The sequence below is a fragment of the Monodelphis domestica genome, chromosome 4 (assembly GCF_027887165.1).
Source record: "Monodelphis domestica isolate mMonDom1 chromosome 4, mMonDom1.pri, whole genome shotgun sequence".
NCBI lineage: Eukaryota > Metazoa > Chordata > Mammalia > Didelphimorphia > Didelphidae > Monodelphis > Monodelphis domestica.
This window is the reverse complement of record NC_077230.1, coordinates 348,644,229-348,668,048: the sequence shown is the minus strand read 5'-3', so window position 1 is coordinate 348,668,048 and position 23,820 is coordinate 348,644,229. Positions and strand designations below refer to the sequence as shown.

The 23,820-nt window shown below is 38.3% G+C and overlaps 1 protein-coding gene across 5 annotated transcripts in view; it reads left to right on the top strand.

Moving 5' to 3' along the window:
- The window catches only part of LOC103097073 (myelin-oligodendrocyte glycoprotein-like), a 34,414-nt gene extending 11,383 nt beyond the window's left edge, over positions 1 to 23,031 (top strand). The window contains exons 3-7 of one of the 5 annotated variants that reach the window (XM_007491034.3): positions 573 to 703; positions 2,833 to 2,945; positions 8,678 to 9,019; positions 13,023 to 13,151; positions 21,729 to 23,031. In XM_007491034.3, the coding sequence (XP_007491096.2) occupies positions 2,867 to 2,945; positions 8,678 to 9,019; positions 13,023 to 13,151; positions 21,729 to 21,796 (618 nt within the window). In that variant the 5' untranslated portion in view covers positions 573 to 703; positions 2,833 to 2,866 and the 3' untranslated portion in view covers positions 21,797 to 23,031. Of the gene's footprint in view, positions 1 to 228; positions 704 to 2,832; positions 2,946 to 8,677; positions 9,020 to 13,022; positions 13,152 to 21,728 lie in introns of all 5 variants that reach the window. The other 4 variants (XM_056795025.1, XM_056795026.1, XM_056795027.1 and 1 more) reach the window with 4 other exon arrangements.
- The last annotated feature ends 789 nt before the right edge of the window (positions 23,032 to 23,820 follow it).

Sequence of the window (23,820 nt, the reverse complement as noted above, 5' to 3'; positions counted from 1 at the left end):
TTCTAGGTGTGAGGTGATACCTCAGAGTTGTTTTTATTTGCATCTCTGTTTTATTTGCATTTATTTTTTTTTAAACTGCACAGCGACATTTATTGTTCCAGCCTGGAAAAACATCCCTTTTTAAATTTCACACAGCAAAGCAAGTTTAAAAACTTCACTCATCAAATAAATGATAATTTAAACAAGAACTTGCTAAAGAAACCTTGTCACAACAACTTTTTTTTTTAGGGCCTGATCACTTTTAAGTCCATGGGGCCGTTAAGAAATATCAACCAAGTGTCTCTTTTATAATCTGCAAGCCGTTTTTCTACAAGAAGGAGTAACACGTTTCCTTGACTCAGGTGATACATTTAGAAAAGAAATCATGATTTTTTTTCTCTTTTGCTGTAACAGGCAGACATTGCATTTTTCATTGTGATCAGGAAAGATGGAATGACTGCTGCCCCTCTCTGGCAGCTATCAACAGTTTTTCACGCATTATCTCAATACTTGAATAGTCTGGCAACTTGAGATAGTTCACACAAGTCATTACTGAGGGCAAGAAGTCATCTGGATTTTCTGTTGACTCAAAGGTCTTGCGGACAATTGTCAAAGGAGGATTCAAACTTCGGAAGCCTCCTACAGGCAATCTTGGGCTACCAGTCACAAACTGAAGAAATAATCTCTGCTGCTCATTATCAAAACCACTGAGAATCTCAAACAGGTACTTCACAGCTCGACTGTCATGTGTATAGCCATGATCGGGCCTGCATGATTATAAGAGATTTAGAACACTTTTTCATGTGCTTATTAATAGTTTTGGTTTTATTAACTGAAAATTGCCCATTTGTGTCCCTTGCCCATTTATAAATTGGAGAATGGCTTAATTTTTTTTTGTACAATTGATTTAGTTCTTTATAAATTTGAGTAATTAGACCTTTGTCAGAGTATTTTGTTATGAAGATTTTATCCCAATTTGTCGCTTACCTTCTAATTTTGGTTGCATTGATTTTGTTCCTACAAAACCTTTTTAATTTAATGTAATAAAATTATTTATTTTACATTTTGTGATTTTTTTTCTAACTCTTGCTTGGTCTTAAAATCCTTCCTTTCCCAAAGATCTGGCATGTATACTATTCTGTGTTTGCCTAATTTACTTATAGTTTCCTTATTTATATTCAAGTCATTCAACAATTCTGAATTTATCTTGGTGTAGGGTGTGAGATGTTGATCTAAACTTAATCTCTACCATACTGTCTGCCAATTTTCCCAGCAATTTTTATCAAATAGTGCATTTTGGTCCCCAAAACTGGGATCTTTGGGCTTATCATAGACTGTCTTGCTGAGGTCACTTATCCCAAGTCTATTCCACTGATCCTCCTTTCTGTCTCTTAGTACCATATTGTTTTGATGACCACTGCTTTATAGTATAGTTTGAGATCTGGGACTGAAAGGCCAACTTCCTTTGCATTTTTTCATTATTTCCCTGCATATCCTTGATCTTTTGTTGTTCCAAATGAACTTTGTTATGGTTTTTTCTAATTCAGTAAAAAGATTTTTTGGTAGTTCCATGGGTATGGCACTAAATAAGTAAATTAATTTGAGTAGAATTATCATTTTTATTATGTTTGCTCATCCTATCCATGAGTAATCAAAGTTTCCCCAATTGTTTAGATCTAGTTTTAATTGTGTGGAGAGTGTTTTATAGTTGTGTTCATAAAGTTCCTGTGTTTGTCTTGGCAGAAAGATTCCTAAGTATTTAATATTGTCTAGGGTGATTTTAAATGGACTTTCTCTTTCTAACTCTTGCTTCTGAGTTTTGTTGGAAACATATAGAAATGCTGATGATTTATGAGTGTTTATTTTGTATCCTGCAACTCTGCTAAAGTTATTAATTATTTCAACTAGTTTTTTAGTTGATTTTCTAGGATTCTCTAAGTATACTATCATATTATCCACAAAGGCTAATTGTTTAGTTTCTTTATTGTCTAATTTAATTCCTTCAATGTCTTTTTCTTCTCTAATTGCTAAAGCTAGCATTTCTAGTACTATATTAAATAATAATGGTAATAATGGGCAGCCTTGCTTCACTCCTGATCTTATTGGGAAAGCTTCTAACTTATCCCCATTGCAGATTTAACTTGCTGATGGTTTTAAATAAATACTACTTATTATTTTAAGGAGAGGTGTTTTTATTCCTATGCTTTCTAGTGTTTTCAATAGGAATGGATGTTGTATTTTGTCAAAGGCTTTTTCCGCATCCATTGAGATAATCATGTGATTTCTGTTAGTTTGATTATTGATATGATCAATTATGTCTATGGTTTTTCTAATATTAAACCAGTCTTGCATTCTTGGTATAAATCCTACTTGGTCATAGTGATTGATTCTTATAATATGTTGATTTTAAACCTCTTTGCTAGTACTTTAAGATTTTTGCATCAATGTTCATTAAAGAAATAAAGAAAGTAATTTTCTTTCTCTGTTTTTGGTCTTCCTGCCTTAGATATCAGTGCCATATTTGTGTCATAAAAAGAACTTGGTAGGATTCCTTTTTTGCTTTCTTTGTCAAATAGCTTATATCGTATTGGGTTTAATTGCTCTTTACATGTTTGATAGAATTCACTTGTGAATACATCTGGCCTTGGGGAATTTTTCTTGGGGAATTCATTGATGACTTATTCAATTTCTTTTTCTGAGATGGAATTTTTAAGTACTCTTATTTCTTCTTTTGTTAATCTAGGAAATTACATTTTTGTAAATATTCATCTAGTTCACCTGGATTATCAGATTATTGTCATATAAAAGTATCTCCTAATGATTGCTTTAATTTTCTCTTCTGCTTATTCTAAGTACCTCACCTGACTAACTGGCTCTGGACACTAGAATGGAGGCCATGTTTTCCAGGAGAACCATTCAACTCTTTACCATCTTGTGCTTCATCCTTCTTCGCCATCTCAACTCAGGTAAGGACAATCTGGTCTTAGCACCTATAGCTGACTCTTATCTGTTTACTCTCATGCTTTGATTCAAATCCACAAGAAATTTTAGAAGTGTTCAGGGTCTATATTCAGAGCCTATCATGTATATACAGAACATTCTGTTTGGAGAGATAAAAAGTTTAGCAGGGATGGCCTTCCCAGTTTAATTATAATAATAAACATTCAAATATCATATTCAGAAAATAGGATGAGCTCATGGCTGTGTAATCAGAAGACCCTTAAGGTCATCTAACTTAGTGACCTCATTTTATAGAGGTCACTTTATAGAGAGGGGAAAGGACTTGACTTAGTTGAGGGAGCTCCCATCAGAAGGCTTCAGTTTTCTCAGGGAAATAGGAAGTTAAGTCACCTTTTGTAAAAGTGAGTTAGAAAATTCGGGAACCTGGGTTCCATATAAGAAAAATCAATTAATCAATTAGGCTGGCAATAAGTAATAAATGATCCATCATGATTAGAGAAATGCAAATAAAAACAACTCTTATGATACCACCTCACACCTAGCAGATTGGCCAATATGGCAGCAAAGGAAAATTATGTTTTGTAATTTCCAACTACAGGAACACAATTAAGAGAAATTGATTCTCCTAGTGTTAAGGGTTAATTTTTGGGTAGGAGTTTGACAAATGTGAGGAGAGTAGTTTGATAAAAACACTAAGTTTAATTTAGAAGAAGTTCAGATAGAAATTAGAAAGGAGGAAATGAGATTATTACTCTAATCTATACCTAAAATCTTAATCCTACCTAAAATTTCTAAAAAAAACCTATTCTAACTGTCTTCAAGGACAGATTTTTCTGCCTGGGCAATGCCCACTTATGTGGGTTTATTTTGTATCCGGCAACTTTGCTAAAGTTGTTGAGTATTTCCAGTAGCTTTTTAGTTGATTCTTTAGGATCCTTTAAGTAGACCATCAAATCATCCACAAAGAGCAATAGCTTGGTCTCCTCATTGCCTATCTTAATACCTTCAATTTCTTTTTCTTCTCTAATTGCTACTGCTAGTGTTTCTAGCACAATGTTAAATAATAGAGGTGATAATGGGCCATGTTTCACTACTGATCTTACTGGGAAGGCTTCTAGTTTTTCCCCATTGCAGATGATGTTTACTGATGGTTTTAGATATAGAGTGTTTATTATTTTTAGAAAAGGCCCATCTATTCCTCTATGCTTTCTAGTGTTTTCAATAAGAATGGGTGTTGTATTTTGTCAAAGGCTTTTTTTGCATCTATTAAAATAATCATGTGATTTCTGTCGGTTTGTTTGTTAATATGGTCAATTATGTGGATGGTTTTCCTAATATTGAACCATCCTTATATTCCTGGTATGAATCCTATCTGGTCATAGTGAATAACCCTTGTGATGACTTGCTGGAGTCTTTTTGCTAGTATTTTATTTAAGATTTTTGCATCTATGCTCATTAAGGTGATTGATCTGTAGTTTTCTTTCTCTGTTTTTAATCTGCCTGGCTTTGGAATCAGTAACATATTTGTGTCATGAAAGGAATTTGGTAGAACTCCTTCTTTGCTTATTATGTCAAATAGTTTGTATACTATTGGGATTCACTGTTCTTTGAATGTTTGATATAACTCATTTGTGAATCCATCAGACCCTGGGGATCTTTTCTGAAGGAGTTCTTTGATGACTTGTTCAATTTCTTTTTCTGATATGGTGTTATTTAAGTATTCTATTTCTTCTGTTAATCTAGGCAATTTATATTTTTGTAGATATTCATCCATATCACTTAAATTGCCATATTTATTGCTATGTAGTTAGGCATTATAGTTTTTAATGATTGCCTTAATTTCCTCTTTATTAGAGGTGAGATCTCCCTTTTCATCTTGGATACTGTCAATTTAGTTTTCTTCTTTCCTTTTTTTAATTAGATTGACCAGTACTTTGTCTATTTTATTTGTTTTTTCAAAGTACCAGCTTCTAGTCTTATTTATTAAATCAATAGTTCTTTGACTTTCAATTTTATTAATTTCTCCTTTGATTTTTTGGTTCTCTGATTTAGTCTTCCTCTGAGGATTTTTAATTTGTTCACTTTCTAGTTTTTTTAATTTGCATGCCCAATTCATTGACCTCTGTCTTCCCTAATTTGTTAATATATGAACTCAAGGATATACATTTCCCCCTGAGTACTGCTTTGGCTGCATCCCATAGGTTTTGAAAGGATGTCTCATCATTGTCATTTTCTTCAATTAAATTATTAATTGTTTCTATGATTTGTCCCTTAACCGATTTTGGAGAATTGTATTATTTAATTTCTAATTAATTTTTTATTTGCCTCTCCATGTGCCCTTATTATTATTTTCATTGCATTGTGATCTGAGAAGGTTGCATTATTTCTGTTCTTTTACACTTGTTTAAAATGTTTTTATGCCCCAGTACATGGTTAATCTTTGTGAATGTTCCATGGGCTGCTGAAAAGAAGTTGCATTCCTTCAAACTTACATTCTTTTTTTTTTTAAACATTATTTGGTCATTTACAAACATTATTCATTTGAAACAATGATCATTTTCTTTTCCTCCCCCTGCCCGCCTCCCACCACTTCTCCCATAGCCGACGCACAATTCCACTGGGTTTCACATGTATTCTTGATTAGAACCCATTTCCATGTTGTTGGTATTTGCGCTAGAGTGTTCATTTCGAGTCTTCCTCAGTCATTTCCCCTCAGCCCCTGTAGTCAAGCAGTTGCTTTTCATCGGTGTTTTTACTCCCACAGTTTGTCCTCTGCTTGTGGATAGTGTTTTTTAAATCCCTGCAAGTTGTTCTGGGACATTGCATTGACCCTAATGGAGAAGTCCATTACCTTCGATTGTACCACAGTGTATCAGTCTCTATGTACAATGTTTTCCTGGTTCTGCTCCTTTCGCTCTGCATCACTTCCTGGAAGTTGTTCCAGTCTCCATGGAATTCCTCCACTTTATTATTCCTTATAGCACAATAATATTCCATCACCAACATATACCACAATTTGTTCAGCCATTCCCCAATTGAAGGGCATCCCCTCATTTTCCAGTTTTTGGCCACCACAAAGAGTGCAGCTATGAATATTCTTGTATAAGTCTTTTTCCTTATTATCTCTTTGGGGTACAAACCCAGCAGTGCTGTGGCTGGATCAAAGGGTAGACAGTCTTTTAGTGCCCTTTGGGCATAGTTCCAAATTGCCCTCCAGAGTGGCTGGATCAATTCACAACTCCACCAGCAATGAATTAGTGTCCCAACTCTGCCATGTTAGCCAATCTGCTAAGTATGAGCTGATACCTCAGAGTTGTTTTGATTTGCATCTCTCTGATTATAAGAGATTTAGAGCACTTTTTCATGTGCTTATTAATAGTTTTAATTTCTTTGGCTGAGAATTGCCTGTTCATGTCCATTGCCCATTTATCAATTGGAGAATGGCTTGATTTTTTGTACAATTGGTTTAGCTCTGTGTCAATTTGAGTAATCAAACCTTTATCAGAGGTTTTTATGAAGATTGCTTCCTAATTTGTTGCTTTCCTTCTGATTTTAGTTATATTGGTTTTGTTTGTACAAAAGCTTTTTAATTTGATGTAATCAAAATTATTTATTTTACATTTTGTGACTCTTTCTATGTCTTGCTTGGTTTTAAAATCTTTCCCTTCCCAAAGGTCTGACATGTTTATTATTCTGTGCTCATCTAATTTACTTATAGTTTCCTTCTTCATGTTCAAGTCATTCACCCATTCTGAATTTATCTTGGTGTAGGGTGTGAGGTATTGATCCAAACCTAATCTCTCCCACACTGTCTTCCAATTTTCCCAGCAGTTTTTATCGAATACTGAATTTTTGACCCAAAAGCTGGGATCTTTGAGTTTATCATTTATTGTCTTGCTGAGGTCACTTGTCCCAAGTCTATTCCACTGATCCTCCTTTCTGTCTCTTAGCCAGTACCATATTGTTTTGATGACCACTGCTTTATAGTATAGTTTGAGATCTGGGACTGAAAGGCCAACTTCCTTTGTATTTTTTTTCATTATTTCCCTGGTTATCCTTGATCCTTTGTTATTCCAAATGAACTTAGTTATGGTTTTTTCTAAATCAGTAAAGAAATTTTTTGGAAGTTCCATGGGTATGGCACTAAATAGATAGATAAGTTTGGGTAGGATGGTCATTTTTACTATATTGGCTCGTCCTAACCATGAGCAGTTAATGTTTTTCCAATTGCTCAAGTCTAGTTTTAGTTGTGTGGAGAGTGTATTGTAGTTGTGTTCATATAGTTCCTGTGTTTGTCTCGGGAGATAGATTCCTAGGTATTTTATTTTGTCCAAGGTGATTTTGAATGGGATTTCTCTTTCTAGTTTTTGCTGCTGAGCTGTGTTGGAGATGTATAGAAAAACTTATATTCTTAATCTTAATTATTCTGATTTTGGAAGTTGTTTTGGGGCAAGGAATATAAAATCCTAGGTCTGTCAGGAAAAAAGAAAAAGGAAAAGGATTAGACATAAAGTGTAATGTTATAGAATAATATTTGAAATGAAAATTATATAGTAGTAAGAAAAGATCTTTACAAAATATGAGGGGAGAGGATCAGGTTCAAACAGTTATTCCCAGAAATATGATATCAAAATTATGGAAGAGGAAAAGAATTATTAAATATTGAGAGCTCTTAAAGCTAGAAGGGACACTAAACATATAACACATAACAACAATAATAACTAGCATTTATATAGAGGACAGCTAGGTATTATAGAAGATTAAAGTATTGGTTCTGGAATCGGGAGGACCTCAGTTCAAATCCAACCTCAGACATGTACATATGTGTGACCCTGGGAAAGCCACTTAACCATGAATGCCTCATCTAAAAAAAAAGCTGAAGAGAGAAATGGAAAACCACTGTAGTAAATGTTGCAAGAAAATCTCAAATGGGGTTCACAAAGAGTTGGAAATCACTGAAATGATCAAACAACAATTTATATAGTACTTTAAGGTTTGCACGATGCTTATATTACAATTGATTCTCACAATAACCCTTTCAGACAGATTCTATACCGTTTTTACAGGTGAGAAAACTGATAATGAGAGAGAATAAGTGACTTCCCCAAGGTCACTCAGCTAGAAAGTGTCTAAAGCAGGATTTAACCATTCCATCTACTATGTCACTAGTTATATCTCACCAGGAGAGGGGAAGTGAGGCCAATTGCCACAGAACTGGTAAATAGCCCATGGGTGATGGACCTCTTCAATTCTAAAGAGATGGTCACTCCTTTTATAGCCAACTCTGTCTTCTCCTAGGATTGTACTCAAGGTTTACCCGCCATAGTAGAACCAAACAGAGCCTTCACTGCTTGCCCTGGATCAGCACTGGAAATGCAGAACCATCTGCATGTGACAATAGGGCAACAGAGTTGAACATCACCAAGGATATTAAGAAAAATAAAAGACAACTTTATATCAGTCCCAGATTATTAAAATTAAAATATCAACACAACTTCTAGGAAAGTGTGTCAAGATAAGAAAAGATTTATTTTCACAGCTGAAGAACACAGAGAAGAGAGGGAGTTGTCTGGGAGGTGAGGAATGGGGAACAAGGTAACTACTGATCAAGGATTCAGAATCAGAGCTTCATACTCCTAGAGTCCCATAGCCCTACTGTAGAGAACACATGAGCTCCCCCTCTGAAATAATTATTTTGTTCACTTCTGTTTCTTCTCTCCCATTGGACATGGTACAGTAACATTCAAAGTGAATGGTCCTGCTCAGCACATCCTGACCTTGGAGGGGAAAGATGTCCTGCTCTCTTGTCACATTTCACCAAAGATTGATATTCAGAACATGACGATTAAATGGTTCCAAGACCAGACCCTCGTCCACAGGTACCACATCTGGAAGAAGGTAGAAGAAACCCAAGGTCCTGAGTTTCAAGGCAGGACGGAGCTGATGAAAAATGACATGGCTGAAGGGAAAGCAACCTTGAAAATCTACAAAGTTCGATGCTCTGATTCTGGGAACTATACTTGCCATTTCCGGTCACCTGACTATTATGATGAAGCCCACTTTAGGCTGCAGGTATCAGGTAGGCCTCATTTGGGTTATGGCTTTCTTTCGAATCATAAAATGATAGTAATGGAAGACACCTTAAAGAGTATTGAGTCAAAACCGTATCATTTTACAAATAAGAATTTGTATTTTGCCCAAGAACATATAACTTGGAAATGGCAGAAATGGGAATCAAACTTAGGTCTTATAACTCTAAATTTGGCAATTTTGGAGGTAGCTGGGTTGCTCAGTGGATTGAGAGCCAGTCCTAGAGATGGGAGGTCCTAGATTTCAATCGAGGCAAGTCACTTAACCTTCATTGCCTAGCCCTTATCACTCTTCTGCCTTAGAATCAATACATGGTACTGATTCTAAGATGGAAGGTAAAGGTTTTTTTAAATTAAAAAATATATATAATAAATTTGGCAAATTCTGCTCCTTACCACACACCTTGAAACCTCTCTGGTCTTAAGCCTTTTAAGAAAAGTCCATGCTTGGGGAAGCTAGGTAGCACAGTGTATTGAGTGCCAGGCCTGGAGTCCTGAAGACCTGGTTTGAATATGGCCTCAAATACTGCCTAGCTGTGTGGACCATGGGTAAGTCACTTAACCCTGATTATTTAGTCCTTGCCCTTCTATCTTAGAATTGACACAGAGTAAAGACTTAAAAAAAAAGAAAGAAGAGTCCATGCTCATTTTAGGAAGTAAACTTTGATGGAGAGGCTTAATTTTCTTCCTTCCCTTTTAATCTTTCCCAAGCCTAGAATTTCTCACTGAAGGATTATGGAGGCTTTCACTCTGTCTTGAACATCATCAGCTGGGATGCTTAATTTCTCTGCCAGGCCTCATCTGGCTCCCAAAAGAGATATACTGGCTCGAGTCTAAGTGTCTGTAGCCTACCTGCCCAGCTTCCATCCACACTGGCCTAGTAACGAATGCTTTGTGGTCCAGAGCCTGTGGAGGAAAGAAGGGAAGAAAACCTGGTCTCATCCTTGAAGGGCTTACAGTCTGCTGGGAAGATATCATAACCAGATTTTTTTTTAATGGTACATAGCTGTGCCCTGGAATAACGACAACTAGTAAGTAGTAAGTAAGTAAGTAGTAAGTAGTACTACGTAGTAGTACTAAAGTAGTAAGTAGTAAGACTCTTAATCAGAGCAAAGGAATTGCAAACAGCACCCCAGGGCAGGAATACCTAAAGAAGGGCACGTTTTAAATATACGTCTGCATGGAGGAGTGCTTGGAAGAGGCAGAAACATGGAAGTGTGATTAACCTCTGATTAGATTAAAGGCTCTAAGTGTGGTGAATAGCTGATCAGATCAAATGGCTACAGGTGTGACAAGTTTCCAGGGAGATTCCCAAGACTTTTTCCAGCAGTGATGCCAGCAAGGTCAAGGTAGCTCCTTCTTATAACTGCTTTTAACATAGTAAGGCAAGAGACCAAAGCAGTATTGCTAGTGGATAGCCAGTGCTGGCCTTGGAGTCAGGAAGAACTGGGTTCAGATGCTGCCTCTGACCTCTCAGCTGTGTGACCTTGGGCCAGGCCCTTAAACTCTCTTGGTGCTAAGGTAACAGAGAAAGACAAATCACTGTTCCCATAATGACAATACCATCGGTCCTGGACAAATGGATGTATAAAAAGAAGTGTTAGGTGGTCTGAGTATAATTCAAGAAACTTTTAAAATTAAATATTTTGAATGATCTGGCCATCCCTATGATTTCGGAAAATAACTGGTAATTAGAGTGAAGGACAGATTGGAGTAGGGAACTTGAGACAGGGAGAAAGAGTAGAATGATCTAGGCAAGAGGTAGTGAGGGCTTAAAATAATAACTACCTAAACCTCCCCCGAGATCTATATGTCTCGTCACCAAGAGTCTTCACATATTTGAGCTACTCTGATCCTTACCTATCTGGCTAAAGACCCCAGGCCCTAATATAGATAAACCTACACTAAGCCATAACCCTCCCTTTTTTCCATTTATTAGTTTTTATTTGGTCAATTTCAAACATTATTTCTTGGTTACAGAAATCATATTTTCTCTCCCTCCCCTCCCCCCGCCCCTCACATAGCTGATGTGCAATTCCACTGGGTATCACATGTGTCCTTGATCAGAACCTATTTCCATGTTGTTGGTGTTTGCACTGGGAGTCTATATTGCACATAGAGTCTATATCCCCAGCCATTTCCCCTTGACCCATGTAATCAAGCAGGTGTTTTCTTTGGTGTTTTTACTCCCACAGTTTTTCCTCTGAATGTGGATAGTGTTCTTTCTCATAGATCCCTCTGGCCATAACCCCCCTTTTGATGGTAATAGAGGTAGTGGGTTTTGGCATTTTGGTAGGACAGGGCCCAGGGAGAGGTCCTGGATCAAGAAGGACTCCAGACATAGTCTTACAAAAAGATGACCCAGATGGTTCAGAATCACACCAGGAAACTCATTAGATGATAAGCCAGCAGGTAAGCAGGTAGGATGGGAAAGACAAGGTAGAAACAGCTACCAAGGGAAAGAACCCAGTCCTTCCAGGTCAAACCAGAGAAGGACCCAGCTCAAACCTCAGTTAACTGTCTCACCTTTTACTCCCACATTCTAGAACCTTTTCCCTGCAGACCCACCTCATCTGCTCTCTTACTTATAATGTTTCCTTGGAACATATCTCTGTTCCTTTCTCCTATTGGTAAGTTCCTCCTGAAGTTTCTGTTTTTAAGAGGTGTGACCCATGGGAAAGCCTCTTTCCCTCTTTGTTCTCTGGTCCTCCCCCTAAAGATAAAGGTGGACTAGAGTCTGCCAAAGGTCTCATCAGCCCCTGAAAGTCTCCCAGCCCATAAAGACACAACTTTGATGTAGCAGAAAGGTCCCTGAATTGGGAATCAGAGGATTTGGGCTTCAGAACTAGCTCTCTGACTTCATCTGGAGAATGTAGAGCCTCTCCTCTCTTCTGCTTTCCCCTTTCAAATAAAGGAATTGGGTTGGATACTTTCTAGGTTTCCTTCCATTCTCATAAGTCCTGGAGAAGCCTGGTTATGATGGGAGGGTTGAGTGGGGAGCAGGGAGGAGAAAGATGCAGGATCTGTTACAGATAAAAGAGTGGTTGTCTTAAACCACTGTGACTGTGGAAATATGGTTTCAACTCAAAAATATAGTGGTCTCCATGGGAAAATTCCCAAATATTAAATATACCCACGTCAGCTGGGTTTTATGGAGATTTTAATTAATATAAATTAAGGAATTAATGAAAGGAAGAGAGAGAGTAAGAGGAAATAATGAGAAAAGGGCTAGGCCAGCCTTAAGAGAGAGATCAGTCTGTCTTTAATCCACTCAAGACAAGATTTGTCCCAAGCAAGATTCTAGTGTTCAGAGAGACCCACCAGTTTAGCTCCTGAGCTCCACTTCAGCTTCCAAGGCTTCAATTTTTTCTCCAGAGGCCTTCTGATTCTCCTTTTAAAGAGAATTTTCTCCTATGTCACCTCCCCTAAGTTCTCACATCTACCAATCACAGTAGACATTTTCCAAAGGACTGACCATTCTTAATTCACACCTTCTTTAGTTCTCAACTTCTCTGGGTAGACTAAAACTTCTGAGTAAGTTCACACTTCTTTGCCCCTTGCAAGTTTGCAAGTTGCCTGACCTTTTAGTGATTAATTTGACCTTCATAGATAGTTAGCACCCCTTTGTATTAGATCTAAAAATAAACTTAGCTTAAGGGTCTTAGCTTCACTTTAAGTATGGGTTATGTACTTTTCATTGTTCAGTAGGGAGTTTACAACTTTATTTCCCCCTAAGGCACTGTCTATGTATGGGGGGAGTAATGTAAATTTCTCACATACATTCCTGACTAAGTCCCTTCATTGTTTAAAATGGGGAATGGTCTTAACCAAGTCTTCTGAAGTAGGGTCTGAGAATTTTTAAGATTCACAGATGTAAACCTAAAGTCATTATCATTACTCATGATTTCTTGCATCCTGATGCCCTCTATGTTCCCACCTTGGTCCCCTACATATGATTTTCACAGTAATGGAATTTGGGACACTTTTTTTCAGAGACTCCTACTCCATCTTGGAAGATTTGGGATTTTCTGAAGATAGTTCTGTGCATAGCCGTTTGGTTTATTGTGCCACCTGGTCTTGTCTTTATCGTCTGGGCTTTTATTGTCTGCAAAAAACCCAGAGGTAAGCAAATGACCCTGACCATTAGGTCTTTAGTCCCTTCCATTCCTCACTGGATTCTTAGTACTACCTCAGGAACAATTAAAGGAGTTCCCTCTTTGCCGGACTAAGATATTACCTGTAGTTCTAAATATGTGCTCTGGCCCTCTGCTGAAAGATCTGGGATTTGCCAGGACTTGAGGGAAGCCAGCTATCACCCCTCAGTTCCAAGGCCTCAATTTACCAGAGGCAGAAGAATTTTACTAATAAATGCTTATAAATCTAGTATAATACCTTCATGATTAATTTTTATTTATAACATTTTACTTTGTTAAGATATTTCTAAGTAGGGGTCAGCTGAGTATCTCAGTGGATTAAGAGCCAGACCTAGAGACAGGAGGTCCTAGGTTCAATCTGACCTCAGACACTTCCCAGCTGTGTGACCCTGGGCAAGTAACTTAACTCCCATTGACCAGCCCTTACCACTCTTCTGCCTTGGAACCAATACCCAGTATTGATTCTAAGATGGAAGGTAAGGGTTTTTAAAAAAAAGACATTCCTAAGCAGGTCAGACCCAAATGCATGATCCTGGGAAGGGGTTCCCTTCACACACTAGAGAATCAATTTTTAAAAACCTAAGTGAAATAATTAACAACTTTAATAGAGTTAAAGGATATTAATAAGTGTTAAGATTGAAAATTGGGGGAGACTGAAGGCAGGGTAGAAATTAGTTTCTCTCTGTAAGGAGTATTATATTTTTAGAGGTTTATTGAAGATTAAAATATAAAGAAAACACAAGTAAGAAAGGCACATGTCTAGGCCCAGAGAGCCTATTCACAACTACTCACATCTTGCCTGCTAGGTGGAGAGCCATGTGTGCTCCGAAGCAGAAGTAGAGAAGAGGCCGAGCCTTTTTACAACCAGGTTAAATACCCCATCTTGCTCTCGGCCCAGGTGAGGTTTCAAGGAGATTACAAAGCATTCTGAGGAAGTGGAGCAAGGACTTCTGGGGATTGAAGTCCTAGATTCATGTCTCCCTTTTTACACACATTCCATTTGATCCTCTGGGAAGAAGGACTTCCCCAAAGGATCATAAAAACATAATCAATTTAAAGATTATAATAATTTGAGGATAAGAGGAAAAAACAAAACAAAACCAATAATTGCTGGATTCATTGACAAAAAGCCAGTTGGGGGCAGTCCCCTTTGACATGAAAGTATACATACAAATAAATGTTCAATCAAGCACACCCAAAGTTCATTTTTGTGCAGCTTGTGGTCTGGAGTCTTCTTCATGATATCTTCTCCAACAGTTCAGTTTCTGCATTCAGAGAGGTAGCATCTTTCTTTACCTAAAATTCGTCTCAAAAGGAATTTAAACTTTGCAATTTAAATAATGATATTTTTTACATTCCCCCATTAAGAGGGTGAGTGAAGAATATAGGATCACTTAGGGATGCATGGCTGAGGTATGAGGTATATGAATCAATTGGCAAGAGAAATTAAAAAGACATCAGAAAAATCCAAATAAAAAAGAAAATACTGGATGAAAATATAGACTATCAAAGTCTCATGTGTAAAAATTCTAAGTAAAGGAAAAATAAATCTATAACAGGTCCTTGAATGAGGGCCCAATCAAAATGATCTAAGCAATGATCCATTTACCCAGTCAGTAGCAAGGTCTACAAAAAGGGACCACAGTATGAAAGGCAGAAAAGGGGACCAGATTATAGGACCCAAGGTTTTGGGGATACTCGTCTGTGATTATTTTCAGAGTGAGTGTGGACACAAGGAAAGCCTATGTCTAGCAATCTTAAACACAGTAACCTCGAGTCTTCAACTAGGTTCAAAACCTTTGCATTGGCCTAGAAGTGCATCAATCCATCTTGGATTGGTTTTTTTTTTTTTGGCCCTCTGCAATGGCTCTTTTGTATATATCTTGTCCTGGAATCAGACAGAATCATTAAGCAAAGTCCCATAATTTTTAAATAATTAGTGGCATCATTTTTATAGTCCCAAGCTATTGGGGCATGCATTAGCAAATGTATCTTAAACTTATAGTACTGCAAAATCAAAAAGTTAAAGAAAATCTAAATGCTGGTGGCATGTGCTTCAAATATAAAAAGGAGAGAAAAAAATTTTTAAAACTGAAAAAGTATATTGCACATGCAAGAAAAATATAATAAAAGTTTTAAAAATTCAAAAATATAGCTTATAATCATTGATACTCTGTGTCGGGTAAGAAAATATAGAATACAAGGCTTTCTCACCAAAAATGAGATCCATTTCCTCTTCATATCTGGCCATGATCCACTGTGAGTATAAGCAAATGAATTGAGCAGTAGTACAAATATGTGGTATCAATATCCCCAAAATTCTCAATAGCCCAATTAATTACAATAATAAACACACTATCATATTTCACATAAGTTGCTGCATGACATTTTAAAAGACCTATGAATTGATGGATACTTGTCACAATTTTTTACAAACATAGCAAATCTTTCAACCTTGGTAATAAACACTTTTTTTTAAACAAAGTAAAACTCATTTTCGGTTTAGAACATCATCAAGAAATCTAGGTATCATTCTGGTGGAAGTTAAGTAGTGAGCTGAAAAGTATAAATGAAGGGTGCTCCTTTTTTGGAGGCTTTTTAGGGTTACAAATGCTCTGAGATTAACTGCCCAACTTCCATTCACATATTGAGAAATGCAGGAAGGTTGGGAGTTATAAAATGTATTTCACTTCAGCTACTAGAATGGGCCTTACCTCGTGGTAGGGGCAGGTAAAAATGACCAGAGATTGTTAAGAAAAATTTCTAAAAATCATGTTTAAAAAACCCTTAAAATCAGTTGAGATATTTAGCACATTAAATTTTCCAAAGGTTGTTATAGCAATTGTAACCACTTCTGAAGTCCATCTATCCTCTATGTGACAATTTACAAAGGCAAAAATAGAAATGCTATTTTCATATATGGGCTTAATTACAATGACATTTGTTCAATATGGTTATAGGGAAAAAGCAAGAGAATTTAACAGTAGTCAAAACTCAGTACATTCAAATGATTCAGTGTAACAGAATAATATTGAATGCAGTAATATATGAATTTAAAATCACAAAGTTAAACCTTAAAGAAAGCAAACAGTTCTTATGCAATAGAAATAGAGATTTATATAAACCATTGGAGTCTGAAATGCCTTAAAATTAAAACCTCCAGTCTTTTTAAAGTTCTTTGGGTTTTTTTTTAATTATCCATATAGATGTCTATTATCAGAAGGCATAGTGGTAAAGGCTAAGCAATGGGGTCCAACCGATCTGCTCAGGGCCACACCGCCATGAAGTGTGTCAGGCCAGATTTCAACTCCGTCTCTAGGCCTGGCTCTCTGTCCACTGAGACACCCAGCTCCCCCCTTAAGATTAAGGGGAGGAAAAGAAAAAAACCTGCTGACCCCAATTTAAATTAAGGAGAAAAGAGAAGAGAGAAAAAGTGTTTTATACTCACCTGTTCTGGCAGCTGTGTCTTTAAGCCGAGTTAGCTGGTAAAAAGGACTGACTGAGTGAGGAGGAAGTAGGGTGAAAAGGCAAGAAAATTCAGGAAATTTATTGAGGGAACTTGTCCCTTCATGGCTGCCAAACTGTTAAGATTGAAAATTGGGGGAGGCTGAGGGCAGAGTAGAAATTAGTTTCTCTCTGCAAGGAGTATTATATCTTTAGAGGTTTATTGAAGATTAAAATATAAAGAAAACACAAGTAAGAAAGGCACATGTCTAGGCCCAGAGAGCCTATTCACAACTACTCACATCTTGCCTGCGAGGTGGAGAGCTGCGTGTGCTCCAAAGTGGAAGTAGGGAAAAGACCGAGCCTTTTTACAACCAGGTTAAATACTCCATCTCGCTCTCGGCCCAGGTGAGGTTACAAGGAGATTACAAAGCATTCTGGGGAAGTGGAGCAAGGACTTCTGGGGATTGAAGTTCTGGATTCAAGTCTCCATATTTGCATTAACCTACATAAATCATTAGCATTTCTTTATATTACCAACAAAGTCCATTAGCAAGAGACTTGAGAAATTCCATTTAAAATAACTATAGACAGCAGAACTGAAAATGGAAGCCTGTCTCTCAGTTATAGCCACAGTTTCCAATATTGCCATCTCCATGGCTACCATCTAGAGCCTTCTACTAGCCCAGCCAGCAGCACCATGATCATCCTGTACCCTCACCTTTTGGAATCTCATTCCCACATGCTTCTAGACCCAGGGCAATTTCCAACATGGTCATCTCTGTTAGTTTTCACTTAAACAAAAGTTTCAAGCAGCAGTACATGAAATGTGCCTCAAGGCCCTAAAGTCTAGACTATATATATATATGGATTATATATATATATGGATTGATGGCATTGATGAGTTTAATAAACATGGACCCTAGACTGTGAACTGAAGAGCATTGATCTTCTTGAATGGAATTTTGATGACTCTAACACTTTTCAGTCTGAAGGCTCTAATAGTGACATGTACCTTATTCTTGTTGCTCTGTTCCAAGACCCCTTCCAAGAGGACCCCAACAATAACAAAACAAAAAAAAACCCTGATTCTTTGTGAAAAACAAAAACCTGCAGAGACCAACTTGAGGCATTTCTGTAAATGGATAATGTATATGGGCTTCAACCACAGATCTTGGTTTGGCATAAAGCAAGAATATACTTTCATGGTAATGTGAGAGAAACACATCCAAGTTTATAGCAGGATCTCACCCTAAGAATGGGTGACTCAAACTCCATTCAGTCCAGAAGAAAGAAAAGAATTTTATTTGAAGAATTGGTTTATGGTTGTGAAATTGGAATTCATCTCCCTTTATTTTAATTTAATCAATCTGGGACCTGTTGGTCCTTTACACCTCGGTTGGGATCCCGTCTTTACCGGGTGCCTTGCCTGTACTCATTTGTTTAATGGATTTTTGGACCTCCTCTATTGAAGAAGGGACATCAAGTTGTTCAATGGAGCGGTTTTGGGGGATCTGGTCAAGGGCGCTTTGGTCGACTGAAGAAGGTTGGTTGAGAAGCTGACTGAAGTGTTCTTTCCACCTGTTGCTGATGCCTTTTTTATCTTTTATGAGAGTGTCACCGTCAGAGAATAGCAAGGGAGTGGCGGTGGGTTTTAATGGCCCATAGACAGTCTTGAGGGCACTGAAAAATTGTTTGTAGTTTTTCATATCAGCAAACCGCTGGATTTCTTCTGCCTTTTTTTCCCACCATCGGTCTTGCATTTTCCTGATTTCACACTGCGCAGTGGCTTGGAGAGACTTGAATCTGTCCTTTTTAGGAGCAGAGTTTGGGTTATTTTGCCACTCCATAAAGGCTTTGTTCTTCTTGTTCAATAGGTCTTCGATAGCAGTGTTGTTCTCGTTGAACCAGTCCTAGTGGTTGCGTTGTTTTGGGCCTAGGACTGTCTTTGATGTTTCCTTCACTGGGTCTCTGAAGTGGTTCCATTTCTCGGTTGAGCTTCCAATGAGTGGTCCCTTGGCAGACAGCTTGTTGTCCAGGCAGGACTGGAATGTTTGAAAATAAGATGGATCTCTAAGACGACTCAAGTTGTAAAATGCGTGAACTGTCTGGACGTGTTTTAGATGGCGAGGCGCAATGTGCATTTGAAGAGTCGCTCTAACCAATCGGTGGTCTGTCCAGCATTCAGCTCCTCTCATAGCTCTGGTGATCTTTACATCCTGGATGTCTCGCTGGCGTACAATGATGTAGTCAATGAGATGCCACTGTTTTGATCTTGGGTGCATCCACGTTGTTTTATATTTGTTTGCCATTCTGAACATAGTGTTCATGATGGTGAGTTCGAATTCTGAGCATTTGCTGAGTAGCCGTAGGCCGTTGTTGTTCATTTTGCCCACGCCATGTTTGCTGAGCACTCCTTTCCATCTTTCATGGTCCTGGCCAATGCAGGCGTTGAAGTCTCCCAGTAGTATCAGCTTGTCATTTGTGGGCACTGAGTGCAGGACGGTACTCAGTTCAGAGTAGAACTGCTCGATGGTCTCCTCTGTGCTGATCAGTTTTGGGGAATATGCGCTGATGATTGTGGCATACTGGTCTTTGCTGAGAGGCAAACGGATCTTCATCAGCCTCTCGCTGATGGCCACAGGCAAGTCTGGCAGCTGTTTGAGCAAACTGGTCTTGATGGCCAGGCCAACACCGTGGATTCTGGCTTCATTTGAGGCTCTACCTTTCCAGAAGAAGGTGTATCCAGTGGTGGGTTCGCTGAGTGATCCTTCTTCTAGTAAGCGTGTTTCGCTTAAGGCTGCAATGTCGATGTTATATCGTGCCAGTTCTTTACCGATTAGAGCTGTTCTTCTCTCAAGTCTTGGGGTATTCTCTCTATCAAGTAATGTCCTGATGTTCCATGCTCCTAGTAGGAGTTTCTTTGTGTTTTATCTTTGATTTTGACCACTTAAAGGGGATGACCCGCCAGCCGCAGTATGCTGACTCGTTGTTTGTAGGGCAGGCAATGTTTGGGACATCTTTTCTAGTCCCCTTTCTTGATTAGGGTGAGCAGTGCTGTCCTAGAGAGGGCTGCTCAGTCGCCCAGGATGCTGGCGAACATCCCTGCTGCCCATAGGGCCAAGCGACCACTGGTCCATGGGCCGCCTACGTGCAGGATTTTGACTACAACTGCCAGTGGTCACCTCCACCTGTTGCATCATCACTCCCCCATCGCTGCAGGTCTTGAAGAGGGTGGACGGGGTTAGGATAGATGAGTGTGCACAAAGATACTTGTGCGTGAAAGAGATTTAAGTGGAAAAGCCGATGCACAGAGACAGTCACATTCTCTCGGCATTGGAAGCCTGGGTCCAGTGGCACGAAAAATTGTTACGTCTGGAGATTTCCTCAGCTGCATTGGATGGCCGTGTTGTCCTTTGTGCTCCAACACGCCCTGAGCACTCCACAGTGCTTTGCTGTGTCGCCCTCTCAGCCATTGAACCTTCTTATTGGTTTCTTCCATCTGTTCAGCTGAAGCAGTCTTCACATGCTGGGTGAGCAAAGCCCTGGTTCACCAGGGGTTGACGACCTGATGGCTACCCTCACAAGGTTTGGCCGGCCTGTCGAAGCCGTTGCCCGGGGTGTGGCCACTGCCATATGCTAGCAGCTACTGGGAGCCACAAGTGAGAGCTGGGTGTCAGGTGGGGGTAAGAGGCTGGAGAGCTGACTTAGGAGGGCACAACAAGCCCTCCATACCAGAGATACTACCCCTCCCTGAGCACCTGAGGATGAGGGTAGTGATAGATAATACCTAAACCTTACTCATTGCAATCAGTTCAGAGAGGGAAGAAGAATCAGATTAATTGGAGTATAGAATCTTATCCTATAGAGGAGTAGAAGGGGAATAAGGAAAGGGGTATGGGGAGAGGAGCAATATAAGGGAGGGGAAAATTGGGGGTGATTAAAAGACCCTAAAGAAATGTAGGAGGTGAATAAGAAGGGAGGTTGTCGGGGAAAAGGTAGACTAATTAAAAGCAAAACTGGTGTGGAGGAAAAGTGTGAAAGGAGAAAGAGTAGGATTAAAAGAAGAAATCAAAATGATGGGGAATACACATATGGAAATCATAACTGAATGTGAGTGAATGAACTCATTTATAAAATGGAAGCAGATAGCAGAGTGAATTAAAAACCAAAATTCCACCATATATTGTTTACAATAAACACATGAGGCAGGTAGATTTGGGGTAAAGAGAATGGAACAGAATTTATTGGAATCAACTGAGAAAAAGAAGACAGGAGTAGCAATCATGCTCTGACAAAGCTAAAGCACAAATATATCTGATTAAAAGAGATAAGTAATTATATCCTGATAAAAGGCAGTATAGACAATGAAGAAATATCAGTACTCTACATATATACATGAAATGGTATAGCATCCAGATTTTTAAAGGAGAAACTACTGGAGCTTAAAGAGGAAATGGATAATAAAACTGTATTAGTGGGGGACTTCAACCTTCCCCCTTTCAGATCTAGATAAATCTAATCAATTTTTCTATTTCACCACAACTTGTTCATCCATTCCCCAAATGATAAACAACCCTTGATTTTCTAATTCTTCCTTCAATTCCTTTTTCTGTTCATTGCTATAGTGAGCAATAAGTACATCTATAATACAGTATTAAATAAAAGGGGTCATAATAGGCATACTTGCTTTGTCCCTGATCTTACTGAGAAGAATTTTAGTTTATACTCATTACAGATAATATATGCTTATAGTTTTAGATAGATGCTATCTTTGCTTTGAGAAAGGTTCCATTCCTTCCAATGTTTTCTAATTTTATAAAGAATACTTGTTGAATTTTGTCATGCTTTTTCTGCATCTATTGAAATAACCATGTGATTTCTATTGGTTTCATTATTGATATAGTCAATTATGCTGATGATTTCCTAATACTGAACCATCCCCACATTCCTAGTATAAAATCTACCTGATTGTGGTGTTTTATTCTTGTGATAAAATGTTATCTCCTTGCTAGAATTTTATTTAAAAATTTTACATCAATGTTCCTTAGGGAGATTGGTCTATAGTTTTCTTTCTCTGTTTTATCTCTTCTTCACTTAGATATTGTATTAATCGGTTTAAACGAAGTGGAGAAATGGAACACCGGAAAAGAGATGATTGATGTTTGAAGAAGTGGAATGCACAGAGGAATGCTGGGGAGATTTCAACTGACACAGGGTGAAGTTGATTCCTGAGCCCTGAAAGAGCGAAGGAGGATGCTGAGCTTTAATTGGGAAATCTCATCTCACTGAATAGCCAGGAGTGTCCAAAAGAGACTGCAGTGCCTTTGGTGTAAATCAATCATCTTAAAGTTCATCTTGTGAAACTTTTATGGTTAGGCAGGACATTTGAAATAGGCCCAAGAAGGAGTTATCCTAGGAGTTTTTATTTGCACAGGAACAGCTGATTTAAGTAAGCCTACATCAGTAGAAAATGTGGCCCAAAGAGACTCCAGTATATCTGTAGGTATTTCAAAGGTGGGAGGCTCTTTTGCCTCCTGGCTCTCTGAGAGAAGTACATAGAGTAAATTTAAGGATTCCTCAGGCACTTCTAAGGAGAGAGAGCCATCTGGGGCGCACATTATTGTGGCTTGTAATTTGCATAGTAAATCTCTCCCCAGCAAATTTGTGGGGGATCCAAGCATTAAAAGAAAAGAATGTTCAACAGTTAGGGGTCCCACACATACCATGCAAGGAGAAAGTTTTGGGACCTTTAATGGTTTTCCTGATACACTTACTACATTTAGTGAGCCAATAGAATCACACTTTCCATCTGGTTTGCTTACCAAAACTGACCTAGATGCTCCAGTGTCCAAAAGACAGCCGTAGTATGAATTTCCCACCTTTAAAGGGACATGAGGTTCCTTACTATTTGGGGGGGGATGTATAGGGATTATTGGCATTAAAATATCAGGGTCTGGAAAATGAAAGGTTTCATTCTTTGATTCCAAGGCCCTCACCCCCCCCCCCACAGCTTTATAAAGATGCTTGGGCAGTTTTTTGGGACCCTCCACACTGTTGGGTGTGTTCACCCTGAATGTAACGTGGTCAAGCTCCATTTCTTATATATTGTTGTTGGGCATTGTGTTGGGAATAATCATTTTCTGCATTTTGAGCGCTATCATTATTTTGATTGGCATTGTGGCTCCTTTAGTTATTATTCCTAAAGTTGTTATTTCCATGTTTCTGTAGTCAGCTTCTACAGCCTATCATTGCATGGCCTCTCTTCCCACAGAAAGAGCATATTAAGGAGTATGTTAATGATTTATCTGTGGATTCCTGCAAAGAGGCCATGGTCTCCCCCTTATTTTTCAAGTGTTCCTGTATCCTTTCAATTTCTTTCATTAAATCATTCACTGACTTATTGTGAGTCTCAGGTTTGTTTGTTTTTTGCATGACCCTCATAGACATAGGTTGCTACTTTCCTCAGTTCTTCGAGGTCTATAGAGTTGCAATTAGGACAGCTAGTGTTAAAGTAGTCTTTTACTACTGAACAACAATTCTTAATGAATTGCCTGCATATGTGTTTAATGTCCTTTTCTCTGGTCAAATCAAGGTCCATATATGTAGTTCCTATGTCAAAAAGTCTGTCCATAAAGTGGGAGGGGGTCTCATTAATTTCCTGTTGGGACAGTTCAAAATTTCCACATGTTTCAGGTTTACCAGAGCAATCTCTCATGGCCTTCAATAATGCTTCTCTGGCCAGGACTAGTTTTGTGTGATCTTGTGCAATATTGGGGTTCCAGTGTGGATCTACAGTTGGCCAATGGTGTGCTCCTTTACCTCTTCTCTGATTAGCTAGAGAGATGACATTATTTTTCTCTCTGTCAGAAATGTATCTAACAAATTTTCCACATCCAACAAAGAGGGGTCAAAGTTTCTAAATATATTCTCTAATTTTTCTATAATTAATATTGGTTCTGCCTCAAATGATGGAACATTGTGCTTGAATTTTTCTAAATCGTCAGATTTAAAAGGTGCATACTGTCTTACAGACACCAAGTTCCCCTCTTTATTAAAGGTGGGTACTTCCCTCAATGGAAATAAACTTCTATCCAAATTATCTGGTATTCCTGTTTCTAGGCTTCTTGCTCCATTTTCAATGGTGTAGGTAAGAGAAGGGAAAGGTTGGTTGTCTGGGCAAGAGGGTTGGG